This window comes from Schistocerca americana, chromosome 1 (assembly GCF_021461395.2).
Source record: "Schistocerca americana isolate TAMUIC-IGC-003095 chromosome 1, iqSchAmer2.1, whole genome shotgun sequence".
NCBI classification, from domain to species: Eukaryota; Metazoa; Arthropoda; class Insecta; order Orthoptera; family Acrididae; genus Schistocerca; species Schistocerca americana.
The window spans coordinates 1254321863-1254335831 of record NC_060119.1 but is presented as its reverse complement, the minus strand read 5'-3'; the positions used below and the strand labels follow the sequence as shown (position 1 = coordinate 1254335831).

Genomic DNA, 13969 nt, shown 5'->3' with positions numbered 1-13969 from the left:
AACTTTCCCTATGTTTCTCGTTATGCGAGAAAAGATGTACTCAGCCCTAGTCTTTTTATGTGGTGATCAGCATGCATATTATAGTTCTCGCAAGAACAATTAACTAATTTGGCCGGTTCGTTTCTCCATAAGTTGGAGCTAAACGTTGCTACAGCTAATTTTAGCTAGAGTACAGCCACTGTGAATGCAGTGTCCACACCAATTTCTTCTCTACCTCGTACAGAGCATTAAGCGCACCGTTCTGCACTTGACGCCAGTTCAGAGAAGAATCCCCTCGCACAAAATTTCTCTCTTGTCCTCTTGTGGCAGAACTGCCTCCCTCCACTTGGGTTCCTTTTTCACGTCATGCCGTTCTTCGACCAGTAGGAGCGTTCCTCTTAGTTTGTAGAAACACCCTCTACCAATCGCAACGTCCCTTCTATCAAACTGCGTCGAAACTTCAGTAGTTTTCTCTTTTCTAGTGAGTTTCCGCCAATCGGACGTTTTGCGCCTGTTCTAGACACCTAAAGTACTTTGACTTTTCCGTGTGTCGCACTCACTGGACGAAAATGCGTCACTTGCTTTTGTTCGTATCACATTGGAATTTCGAAACGCAGTTTTCTAAAGCTTCTTCTCTGCTCTTGTACCGATGCCCTCGCTACAGGCGGCCCTCCATCATGAATCACCTGGCCTGGGGTCGCTGTCCTCTTTCCTGCCACCCCTTTAAGTGGTTGCCGGCGTAACTCCCGCAGCACGGCTTTGCTACGATGTTGTGGAGCTGGCTTTCCAAAACTAAAAGTGACTCGACTCGCGTTTCCTGTTCTACCTTCCGCTCAAAGACTTGCATGGAATGGTGTGTTAATTACTGTCGATTTTCCTGTCATCCCTTTTTGCATTACATATTGATACGCAAATTTTCTCATAACTGTCGATTTGTAAAGGTCTCACGTAAGGTGCGAATCTGACCATTTATTCTGCCACCTTATCAAGGAATACCCATAAACGCAGCATTCCATTGTCCCAGATGTGAGGTTGGTTTGATAAGTGTGGTATATTTCCGTGGAAGAATGGAACATTTTTGTTGCTCCTTCATGGTTGGTAAGCTTGTTCATTCAAGGATCGTATAAAGAATTTCAACAGTGTACAGCAGTTGATTGTTGATAGCCGTCTGCATTGGTCAGTGTTTTGTTTGCGACTGAAAATGGAGAAAACCTAGTTGTGTGCTGTTATTAAACATTTGCATTTTAACGGATGGATTGCGGGGCAAATATCGGAGCAGAAGTGGCTCCGCCCGTTTATTGATGCCCATTTACTGTTGGATTAATGAATTTAAACGTGGTCGGACAAGCACAGAAGGCGAAGTGTGTCCAGGTCGTCGAGTTGAGGTCACCACAAACGAAATCATTGACAAGATCCATGTATGGTAGTGGAAGATCGCCGAATAAAAATTCGCGAGATTGTTGAGACTGTAGGCATCTCAACTCATATTATCTTGCATTGAGCATTTGCTCTATAAAAGCTTTGTGTGAGGTGGGACCCGCGATTGCTCCCAGTCGATCAAAAGCGGATCCGTCAGATCATCTCGACACAATGTCTGGCAGTGTTTAATCACAATTCGCAAGACGTTTTGCGCCGATTTGTGACAGTTATCGAAACCTAAATTCATCACGATACACCAGACTCAAAACAGCAGTCAGAACATTCGACAAAGGCTAGTGAAAGTGCACTGAAGAAGGCAAAGACCATTATGTCAACTGGTGAGGTGATGGCCACTGTTTTTTGGAATTCCCGAGGAGTAGTCCTCATAGATTACTTGGATAAAAGCAGGACCGTAACTGGACCCTATTATGCTTCATTGTTGCATAGTCTGAAACCTGCGCTGGCAGTAAAAAGACAAAGGCTGGCACGCAACAAAGTGCTCATCACCTGCATAATGCACCATTCTATACACCTGCGCTACCAGTGGCGATAGTGCATGAATGGGGCTTTGAATTGGTTCCTCATCCACCCTGTTCCTAAGACTTACCACGAATCGACTGCTTCCTATCTTGAAACTTTAGTTAGCTGGGAAGAAACTTTCATGAGATCAGGAAGTGATAGTTGAAGTCGGTGAGTATTTTGCAGAGTCGGACAGAACCTATTTTTCTGATGGGAGGAAAACGCTGGAGGATCGCAGAAGGAGACTTCTGTCGAGATGAGTTGTTTACGAGTTCAGTGAATCCGTGGAAAGTAGAAATGTCGCCGCGGACAGACACTAACCTTTCTCATACTGTGTATATTATAATTAGGATAACAGTTTGGTTACTGTTGTTCTTGTTGTGGTCTTTAGTCGGAAGATTGGTTTCATAAAACTCTCCGCGCTAGTCTACCCTGTGGATGACTCTTCACTTTTGAAAATTTTGTTCGAACCTTTGTCTCCCTCTAAAGTTTTTCCCGTCATTACTACCGTCTACTACCAAACTGACGATTCATTGACGGCTCAGGACTTGTGCTATCAGCCGGTACCTTCCTTTGGCCAAATTATGCCATATATTTCTTTTTTCCACAATTCGTTTCGTTACCTCCTCAGTAGTTATTCGATCTGTCCATCTAATCTTCAGCATTCTTCTGTAGCGCAACATTTTAAAAGCTTGTATTCCTTATAGGATATAGGTTTCGCCTTTTATACAAAAACACTGTAACAAGACAAAACTGGTTTTGCATAAAAGGCGGAACCTGTAACCCATAATTTAACTGGAAACAAGGAAAGAAAGACAAGAGCTGCAGATCCAAAAGATGAATATTTCTATTGCTTTGTTGTCTGAATTGCTTATCAACCAAATTTCACTTCCGTGGCAGGCTACACTCCATACAAAGAGAAGACTCTTCACTTCTCTACAAGACTACACTCTGGAGAAAGGCAGAGAATAGTTCCTAACACCAAATTTCTGTTAGGCGTTAACAAACTCCCATTTTCCACAAACGCTTTTCTTGCTATAACAATTCTGCATTTCATATCCACTCCACTACTGCCGTCATTTATTTTGCTTCAATTCATTCTCTACTTTTAGTGTGTCACTTCCTAATGCAATTCCCTCAGCATCGCCTGATTTAATTCGACTGCATTCCATTACTTTCGCTTTACTTTTATTAAAATTCATCTTACAATCTCTTTTGAAGAAGCAATCCGTTCCCTTCTGGTTCTCTAGTAAGTAGCGAACTGCGTCTGACTAAATTACAAATTCATTAGCAAGCCTCATTTTTTTTATGCGCCCTGAACTTTAATTCTCTCTGCAGATTTCTCCTTCCTTTCCTACGAAGGTTGCTCAGTGTAGAAACTGAGCTACATCGGCGTTAGGCTGCAACTCTCTCCCTCCATTCTCAACCACTGCTACCCTTTCATGTTCTTTGACTTACTCTGATTTCTATACAACCTACAGATAACTATTCGCTCATTCTATTTCATCTCTGCTACTTAGCACGATTTCAAAGGGTGTACGTACTCCAGTCAATATATTGAAAAGCTTTCTCTAAGTCAAAAAATGCTGTCACCGTACTTGGGCGTATCATCGCTTCGTCATCTACAAACTTAGGGTCTTCCTCACTTGACCCATCCTATGTAATTTTACTTCTTACAAGGGAAACTCCCCCTTGCACCCTTCTCAGATTTAGTGAGAGGTGGGGCCAGTGGACCGCCCTCGAAAACTGAACACGATGAAGCATGAAAACAGGAAGAAGGTGTACTGAACTGTGGAGGAAAGAAAAAAAAGCAAAATAGAAAGAGTGAACTGTGCAAGCACAGGAAGTGCACCACAGAACAGCCCGCTGGACCACGGCGTCGTGGTTAACTGGTCACGGTGTTGGACTGCAAAGCGGGCGAGCCGTGTGCAAAGATCCCTCGTACCCTATCTCTTCTCGTTGTTCGCTGTATTCAGATTTGTGTCTGTATCGTGGTGTAACGTCCGTCTGGTGTAAGGAAGGGTCCTGTAATGAAAGCTGATTCTGCACAACTACTCTGTTAGCTTTGTAAATAAAACTGCCTTTTCCTGCTGGTAGTTACTTTATTTATACCATACGCGTTTTGCCTTTTCCTGTTGTAAGGCATCATCAGTGGGGATCTATAATGATAGTTTTCTTAGTTTTAGATTATTAAACAGTACACTTCGCGATTTTTTTTTTTTTGTACAAAAGTAATCACGATTTGCTGATCTGCGTTTCCTCACATCTGGTCTGGAGATCGCACTACCACTTTTATCACTGCCATATAATCACAACTTCGTGTTCTGGCCTTCCTTACACTGTTCACCATGTTTCTCACTCTTTTTTGTGGTGTACTTTTGTTCTTTGTCACTCGATACAACTATTTCGCCGTACACTGTTCTTGACAACGTAAATATTGCGACTCCATTACGTGTTTCACCTTCTTTGGTATGTTTATCTATTTGTTGCCAACCTAACGAAGTATATGTTCGAGACTAACTTCTATTTATGATGTTTATACCTTGTGTGTGTGTGTGTGTGTGTGTGTGTGTGTGTGTGAGCCGACGAGGTTTTTTTTTTTTGGAGGGGGGGAGGGGGTGTACTAGTTGTTACCGAGTGGTTGAAAACTCACTCATACACACACACGGTATAAACTCATAAATAGAAGATAGTCTCGAGCATACACGTCGTTAGGTCGGCAACAAATACATAAACATACCAAAGAAGATCAAACAGTAATGCAGTCGCAATATTTACGTTGCGAAAAGCAGTGTACGAAGAAATAGTTGTATCGAGTGACAAAGAACAAAAGTACACCACAAAAAAGAGTGAGAAACATGGTGAACAGTGTAAGGAAGGCCAGAACACGAAGTTGTGATTATATGGCAGTGATAAATGTGGTAGTGCGATCTCCAGACCAGATGTGAGGAAACGCAGATCAGCAAATCGTGATTACTTTTGTACAAAAAAAAAAAAAATCGCGAAGTGTACTGTTTAATAATCTAAAACTAAGAAAACTATCATTATAGATCCCCACTGATGATGCCTTACAACAGGAAAAGGCGAAACGCGTATGGTATAAATAAAGTAACTAGCAGCAGGAAAAAGCAGTTTTATTTACAAAACAAGTGTTCATATGCTTGCTGCGGAGGATGGCCACAGAAACAAACTTGTTACTCTGTTAGCAGCCGAAAGGAAGTGGCTTTCGTAAAGGGGAGCGCAAACGTCTGATGACGAGGCGACAAGTCAACCGAGTCCTCCACTGGAAAACACGTCTGGTGAGTCATACCCGGCATTATTGACAGTACGTGTGTCATATGGTAGTAATATGTTACCGACGCACCTAATTTGTACGCCTCGTGAGCGAGTGAGATATGCCTCCGTGCCCAATTTGGGTGATTGTATGAACGTGAATGTGATCACTCCCAAGGAAATGATGAAAACAAAATAGTTTGCCACATAAGCTGCAACAAATGAACGCCACAGTTAACAATCCGACAGTTTCTCTGTGATCTGTCAAAACAAATGTTTTTAACGTTTTTGAAGTTTTGAAAGTTTTGATTCTTGAATTCCTCTATAGTAACACACGTCGCAGCCCTGTATAAATTGTTTTCGTTTCTGTGGGACGTCTAGTGGAATAAGTTTCCTTTAATTTACGTCCATGGTCACAAACGTTTTGTTAACATATTACCGGTTTCGGTCTTTAATGACCATCATCAGATCTGTAGCAAAAATGAGAAAAACATAAATACACCCGCAATCTGTATACAGCTTAAGAACAATTCATAGGCCATAATGAAAAGTGGTACTGACAAAATTTACATTTGTGCGCTTTAAATATGAAGAGGCATATCTGTTTCATAAAAACAAAGTCCTCATGTACTGCAGCCGTAGTGGCATCGTCAGATGTTAAATGCGGAATCGGCACCAGCATCGTCAAATACATATAAATAACATCACATTCACGGGTCACTGTTTTTCGCGACGATGTCGCAGCTTGTGAGTCTAGTGGAATCTCGCCTGCTCTCAGTATTCATCACCTTTACACTTGCAACGGTAATGTATTCTTATCAGATGACTCGCTTTCTATAACCAGTGTCAAGTATGGCAACTGCCAAGACTACAGAAAGTGAACAAACATCTCAGTGAGTGGACGGACAGTTGATGATGCTGTGAAAAAAATAATAAATAAATAAAAATAAATGGCTCTTGAAAAAGTTGTTCGAGACTGGAGAAAAGCAGGTGCACCAGTACACAGACTGGGAACAAAACGTAAGGGCATAGAATTAGACTGTTTAGTATTTGCTGACGACATGACACTGATCGCCCAAGACATTACTGATGCACAGAAACAGCTAGAATTATTACAAGAGCAGATAGCAAAAATAGGATTAGAAATTTCATTTAAAAAAACAAAATTTATGTCTTGCATCAAAGATGCACCTTCTGATCTAAAAATTGGTAATAACTGCATCTCTCGAGTAAAAGAATTTAAATATTTAGGCGAATGGATTGCAGAAAATTGTAATGAAAAGAAATCTGTCAGATCAACAGTCCAGAAAATGGAGACGGCGTTTCAGTTAGCAAAAAACGTTTACAACAAAAAGAGTCTCTCGTGGAACTGCAAAGTACGACATTACAGAACAGTAATTAAACACGAAGCTCTCTACGCATCTGAGACACTAAATCTTCAACACAGAACACTAAAAGGGGAATTGGAAGTGAAAGAACGTAAAATAATGAGGAAAATCCTAGGGCCGAGAACTAAAGATGTTCAGTATCCAAAACCCAATGCAGAAATGTATAAAAATATCTCCAAAATAACAGACAATGCGCATGAAGAGAATCCAGTTCATGAAGCATTTAGAAAGAATGGACTCAGACAGGTTAACGCACAAAATCCATACATTTTTAAAGAACAAAACTCCAAGACCGAACTGGTACAAACAGACGGAGGAAGACCTGAGAGAATTAGGGTCTCCAAATCTACACGACAGAAATGAAATCAGAAAAATCTCAAACACACGTGGTTTTGAGGAAGAAGACAGAAAAACTATCCGAGATACGTGGTGTACGCAACGAAAGCTAGCCCACTCGTTGCGTATGAAGGAATACTGGGCGAAAAGGAAGGCCAACAAATGTTGATTACGCGTGGTCCTAAGTGATCCATCCGCGAAGAAGAAGAAGAAGAAGAAAGAAATGGCACGTGGGACTTTTGAACGGCGCTCTTTCGCTTTGCAGTCCACCAACGTGACCCCTTTTTTACGGTATTGTTCGTTGCGTTTGGTCTGGGCGGACGTCACATGACATCCGTTCACGTAGATCGTTGATTCCTTTACTACGTTTATTTTTTTTTAAATACAGAAGGGAGCCAGCCTTCTCACCGAAAACGCTGAGCTACCGTTTCGGCAAACCACGACGCCGTGGCTGTACAACTTCGCTCGAGGTCGCACTTGTCAAGCCTGGAGCGATCACTGCTTTTATTTACCGGGTGATCAAAAAGTCGGTATAAATTTGAAAACTTAATAAACCATGGAATAATGTAGATAGAGAGGTAAAAATTGACGCACATGCTTGGAATGACATGGGGTTTTATTAGAACAAAGAAAGTTCACAAAATGTCCGACAGATGGCGCTGGACAGCCAAACGTCAGTGACTGCGCATGACAATCGCGTATAAAAGCAGCTGTAATGAGACTCAGATGCGCCAGCAGTCGCAGCATGTTGACGTTACCTGAAAAGGCGCTTTTAGTGAAGCTGTATTATCAGAATGGGGGTTGTGCTAGTTCAGCATTACGATGCTATCACCATAGGACGAGGATTCGGACGGGTAAAGGTCCGTTGACAAATGCAGCTGTGGCGAGAATGATTTCGACGTTCGAAGCCAGGGGTTGTTTAGACGATAGACCCCGTAGTGGCCGACCGAGCACAAGGTGTAATGCTGCCGAGACAGTTCAGGAAGAAATGGAGACTGTAGCAGGTTCGTCTATGCACGGGAAAGTCAGCGCTCGTGCAGTCGCACGTCGCACCGGCATACCGTACATTACTGTTTGGTTGGCACATAGGCGTACCCTCCGATGCTATCCGTACAAAATCCATCGGCATCATGAACTTTTACCTGGTGATTTAGTGAAGCGGAGGGCATTTGCGGTGTGGGCGTTTCAAAAGATGGCGGAAGATGACGATTGGTTGTGGACCGACGAAGCTCATTTCACGCTCCGAGGATTTGTCAACGCCCACAACTGCAGAATTTGGGCTACCGAAAATCCTGGAACTGTCGTGGAAACTCCATAGCATGACGAGAAAGTCATGGGTTGGATTTACAACATCTACCGTTATCGGGCCTTTTTTCTTCGAGGAAATGCGTGATTCTGGTTTTGTAACTGCTACCGTGACGGGTGAGAGGTATGCCGATATGTTACAGAATCGCATCATCCCCAGCCTGGCTGATGAACACCTGCTGGAACGTACGATGTTTATGCAGGATGGCGCTCCACCCCATATTGCTAGACGCGTGAAAGATCTCTTGCGCGCGTCGTTTGGTGACGATCGTGTGCTCAGCCGCCACTTTCGTCATGCTTGGCCTCCCAGGTCCCCAGACCTCAGTCCGTGCGATTATTGGCTTTGGGGTTACCTGAAGTCGCGAGTGTATCGTGATCGACCGACATCTCTAGGGATGCCGAAAGACAACATCCGACGCCAATGCCTCACCATAACTCCGGTCATACTTTACAGTGCTGTTCACAACATTATTCCTCGACTACAGCTATTGTTGAGGAATGATGGTGGACATATTGAGCATTTCCTGTAAAGAACATCATCTTTGCTTTGTCTTACTTTGTTATGCTAATTATTGCTATTCCGATCAGATGAAGCGCCATCTGTCGGACATTTTTTGAACTTTTGTATTTTTTGGTTCTAATAAAACCCCTTGTCATTCCGAGCATGTGTGTCAATTTGTACCTCTCTATCTACATCATTCCGTGATTTATTCAGTTTTCAAATTTATACTGACTTTTTGATCACCCGGTATTTATTTACCTCTTTTTTTTCCAGTTGAATACATCTGTTTCCATGCTTGATCCACTGGGTCATCTTACCAAACAATGTGAGGGGGATGCGATGGGGAATTTCCCTTGTTAGCAAGGGGCATTGTTCCACAGGTGCGGAACGTTTGGATGTGACCTGTCACGTGTTGTTGCAGCCCCGGAGGCGGCGGCGAGGCCGGCGAGGCGGCGGCGGCGGGCAGCGGCGGCGGCAGCGGCAGCGGCAGCAGCAACTCGTCGACGCCGTGCGCCACGACGCCGCGGTGCGCGCGCAAGGTGCTGGGCGGGCTGGAGCGCAGCCTGCAGCGCGTCAGGCACGTGCTGACACCGCGCAGGGCCCGGGACCGCGACCGCGACAGGGACAGGCCCTGCCTCCTGGCCGCCAAGGTACGCAGCCTCCACTGGCCGAGGGTTGGCTTATTCGTGGGGTAGGAGGCCACACAGCAATGTCATCGGTCTCGTCGGATTAGGAAAGGACGTGGGAGCAAGTCGGCGGTGCCCTTTCGAAGGAACCATCCCGGCATTTGCCTGGACCGATTTAGGGAAACCACGGAAAGAATAAATCACGATGGCCGGACGCGGGACTGAACCGACGTCCTCCCGAATGCGAGTCCAGTGTGCTAGCGACTGCACCACGAAAAGTAGTCTACTTCGCGTATTTTCATACGCTTATGTCGTATGGTATTATTTTTTGGGGTAATTCTTCTGATTCAAAAAGGGTATTTTTGGCTCAAAAACGGGCTGTTCGAGCTATATGTGGTGTAAGTTCGAGAACCCCTTGTCGACCCCTATTCAAAAATCTGGGAATTCTGACATTGCCCTCACAGTATATGTTTTCTTTAGTGTCGTTTGTTGTTAGCAACATTAGCCTATTCCCAAGAGTTAGCAGCTTTCACTCAGTTAACACTAGGCAGAAATCAAATCTGCATGTGGAATGCACTTCCTTGACTCTTGTGCAGAAAGGAGTGCAGTATTCTGCTGCACCCATTTTCAATAAGCTACCACAGGAACTCAAAACTCTTAGCAGTAGCCCAAACGCTTTTAAGTCTAAACTGAAGAGTTTCCTCATGGCTCACTCCTATTCTGTCGAGGAGCTCCTGGAAGAGCTGAAAAATTAAGCAAATTCCAGTGTTACATTGTTGATTTTCTTTGTTTAAACTTACGACTTGTCGCCTGAATATGTTTTTTATATCTCATTTTATCTGTTTCTACTATCGTGTTATAATTTCATGTATTGATCCGTTCCATGACCATGGAGATATCTCCTTAATTTGGTCCCACGAAACAATAAATAAATAAATAAATAAATAAATAAACCTCGCTCTCCTCAGATAGAAAGTGTTTCCCGTTGACAAAGTAATTGCCATAACACGCAGAATATAGGGAAAAGGCCTAAACTTCCTCCCTTCATGAACTCAGCTTTCGGGAAACATTCTAAGGTGAGCAAAACATTGGACGAACCTATCCCGTGCCGAGCGCCAGGAACCACAAAGCCAGGTATCACCCTTAGGTTAGTTGCTAATGGAGAATTTCGTTTGTCAACGAGTGTGATGCAACCACTTGCTGGAAAAGCTTGATCTTCGCAAAAAAAATAGTATAACCACCATTCAATTAGCAGTTGTCTAAAGCGAAATGCCACATTAAAGTGACATTTACAATTTTATCCAGCAAGTGCCAAGTTTTTAAGTCCTTTCATTGTCCCCCTCGAATTTTCGGGAGAAATAAAGTGTTGCCTTCTCCTTCACAATTGTGTTCGCATTCAACACGGAGTAAAATTCGAAGATACCTAGCAGTGATACAGAATCTGGCTCTGTTACAAACTACAGTTACAGAGCAGCAAAAACTATGCACAATAATTTGGCAGATCGTTTCGTTAGCAGCTGCACGGGACGCAAGTGGCAGTATTCTCTGATTGCAGCCAGATAAAAAGCACACTTAAAGGAAGAAATTTTCTTACTTGTTGTCACTTAGCACGGAAACAACTGTACTTAGTTACGCCTTTTTATGCGCTAAATTGTTTGCGAAGGGGTAATAAAAATTATTACAAGTACTCACCTGTCATCTCCTGTGATGGAAAGGTGTCAAAAATGCCATTCATGTAACTTACATATTTTATTCCAAGCTTCAGTCTTCTTTAATCTAGTTGAATAGTCCCGTCTACGTCTACATCCGTCGGTTAGCCCGTCACTGACGGAGCACCGCGAGTTCATGCTGTTAATTAGGCGGGTACACCGCATCTTTAGGAGTGTCAAACAGGAGCGAGTTCAGAAATGGATAGGCACTGTAATTGCTGTGCATAGATGCGAGCTCAGTTAGTGACCCTTCGCTCACAGCTTCAGGCAGTGTTGGCCTCCGTCACACAGCTTCAGGCTGCTGCCAAGGGGCTTCACCGTTGGTGGTCGGACGCGGGGATGCGAGAGATGTCGAGCACGTCCCACGTGTCCCCCGACCGATCCACTCCTGTGGCCGCCCCGGGTACTGCCTGCACTGAGGTTCACCCCTCACCCGTGGTCGAGTGGGAGATCATCCCAAAGTCTGGCAGACACCGAAAGACTTTCCGTGGGGTCGATCGTAGGGCCTCCCCGGTTCGTTTGACGAACAGCGTTCGGGCGTTATCTGTGGCTGACGACGTCTCTGAGCCGGATGCAGTCGTCCAACCTGTTGCAGAGGAAGCTTCTCGACCCGCAAGGTCTGGGCAATCACAGAGGGTGAGTTTGCTGGTAGTTGGGAGCTCCAGCGTTAGGCGCGTAATGGGGCCCTTTAGGAACATGGCTAGCAAGGAAGGAAGGGAAGCCAGTCTGCACTCCGTGTGCATACTGGGGGGAGTCATTCCGGACGTGGAAAGGGTGCTTCCGCATCCCATCAAGAGTACAGGATGCAGCCAACTGTAGGTGGTGGCTCATGTCGGTACCAATGGTGTGTGTCGCTTTGGATCGGAGGAGATTCTCTCTGGTTTCGGGCAGCTAGCAGAAATGGTAAAGACTGCCAGTCTTGCTTCCGAGATTAAGGCGGAGCTCACCATCTGCAGCATCGTCGATAGAACCGACTGTGGTCCTTTGGTGCAGAGCCGAGTGGAGGGTCTGAATCAGAGGCTCAGGCGGTTCTGTGACCGTGTAGGCTGCAGATTCCTTGACTTGTGCCGTCGGGTGGTGGGTTTCCGGGTTCCGCTTAATAGGTCAGGAGTCCACTACACGCAGGAGGCGGCTACACGGCTAGCGGGGGCTGTGTGGAAGGGACTGGGCGGTTTTTTAGGTTAGAGGGTCTCAGGGAACCACAGAAGGGGCGTCCGTCTAAAAGTGGGCAGGTAAAACACAGTAAGGTAGTTGTAGAAACGATTGGTATTGTAATTGTAAATTGTCGCAGCTGTGCTGGGAAAGAACCAGAGCTCCAAGCCCTAATAGAAAGCACTGAAGCTCAAATAGTTGTAGGTACAGAGAGCTGGCTAAAGCCGGAAATAAGTTCAGCCGAAATTTTTTCAAACGATCTACCAGTGTTCAGAAAGGATAGATTAAATATAGTTGGTGGTGGAGTATTTATTGTTGTCAGAAGTAGTTTACCTAGTAGTGAAATTGAAGTAGATAGTTCCTGCGAAATAGTATGGGTGGAGGTTATACTCGATAATCGGACTAAACTATTAATTGGATCGTTTTACCGACCCCCCCCCCCCCCCCCCGACTCACCAGATATACCTCGATATGTTGGAAAAATTATACGTTTAAAGCTGGCGGCAGGTATAAAACGTCTTCCGATATTGTACTGAGTGCTTTCTCAGAAAATTATTTTGAACAATTAGTTCATGAGCCCACTCGAAGCGTGCATGGTTGCGATAGCATACTTGACCTCTTATTAACAAATAATCCTGGGGAAATAGGGAGTATCATGGCGAATACAGGGATTAGCGACCACAAGGCAGTTGCTGCTAGGCTGAATACCATAACACCCACAACCATCAAAAAGAAATGCAAAGTACATCTATTTAAAAAAGCTGATAAAAGTGCTCTTAACGCCTTTTTAAGAGACAGTCTCCACTCCTTCCGATCTGATCACGTAAGCGTAGAAACGATGTGGAATGATTTCAAAGATATAGTATCGACGGCAATTGAGAGATGCATACCACATAAATTAAAAAGTGATGGTACTGATCACCCATGGTACACAAAATGGGTCAGATCGCTGTTGCAGAAGCAACGAAAAAAAGCATGCCAAATTTAAAACAACGCAAAATCCCGAAGATTGGCAAAGTTTTGAAGAAGTTCGAAATATAGCGCGTGCTTCAATGCGAGATACTTTTAATAATTTCCATAATGAAACTGTGTCTCGGAATCTGGCAGAAACCCAAAGAGATGCTGGTCATATATAAAACACACCAGTGGCTAGACGCAATCAGTACGTTCACTGCGCGGTAACAACAGTGAAGTCACTGACGACAGTGCCAGCAAAGCAGAAATTCCTTCACCAAAGAAGACGAAGTAAATATTCCCGAGTTGCACTCAAGAACAACTGCGAAGATGAGAAACATGGAAGTAGATATCCTCGGTGTAGCAAAGCAGCTTAAATCATTTAATAAAGGCAAGGCCTCCGGTCCAGATGGTATACCAGTCAGGTTCTTTCAGATTATGCAGATGCAATAGCTCCATATTTAGCAGTTATATACAACGGCTCACTCACAGAAAGTTCCGTACTTGAAGACTGAAAAGTTGCTCAAGTCACGCTAATACCCAAAAAGGGAAATAGGAGTAATCCGCTGAATTACAGGCCCATATCACTAATGTCGATATGCAGTGGGGTTTTATAACGTATTCTATATTCGAACAATACCTCGAAGAAAACGATTTACTGACACAGTCAGCACGGTTTCAGGAAAAATTGTTCTTGCGGAACATAACTAGCTCTTTATACTCATGAAGTAATGAATGCTATCGACGGGGAATGTCAAATTGACTCCATATTTTTAGATTTTCAGAAGGCTTTGGACACCGTTGCTC

The 13969-nt window shown here is 44.1% G+C and overlaps 1 protein-coding gene across 1 annotated transcript in view; it reads left to right on the top strand.

Annotated features, from left to right (window-relative positions):
- The window catches only part of LOC124598711 (maternal embryonic leucine zipper kinase-like), a 425764-nt gene that overhangs the window by 216148 nt on the left and 195647 nt on the right, over positions 1–13969 (top strand). Inside the window, exon 11 of the mRNA XM_047136020.1 lies at positions 9143–9371. Within this exon, the coding sequence (XP_046991976.1) occupies positions 9143–9371 (229 nt within the window). The remainder of the gene's footprint in view (positions 1–9142; positions 9372–13969) is intronic.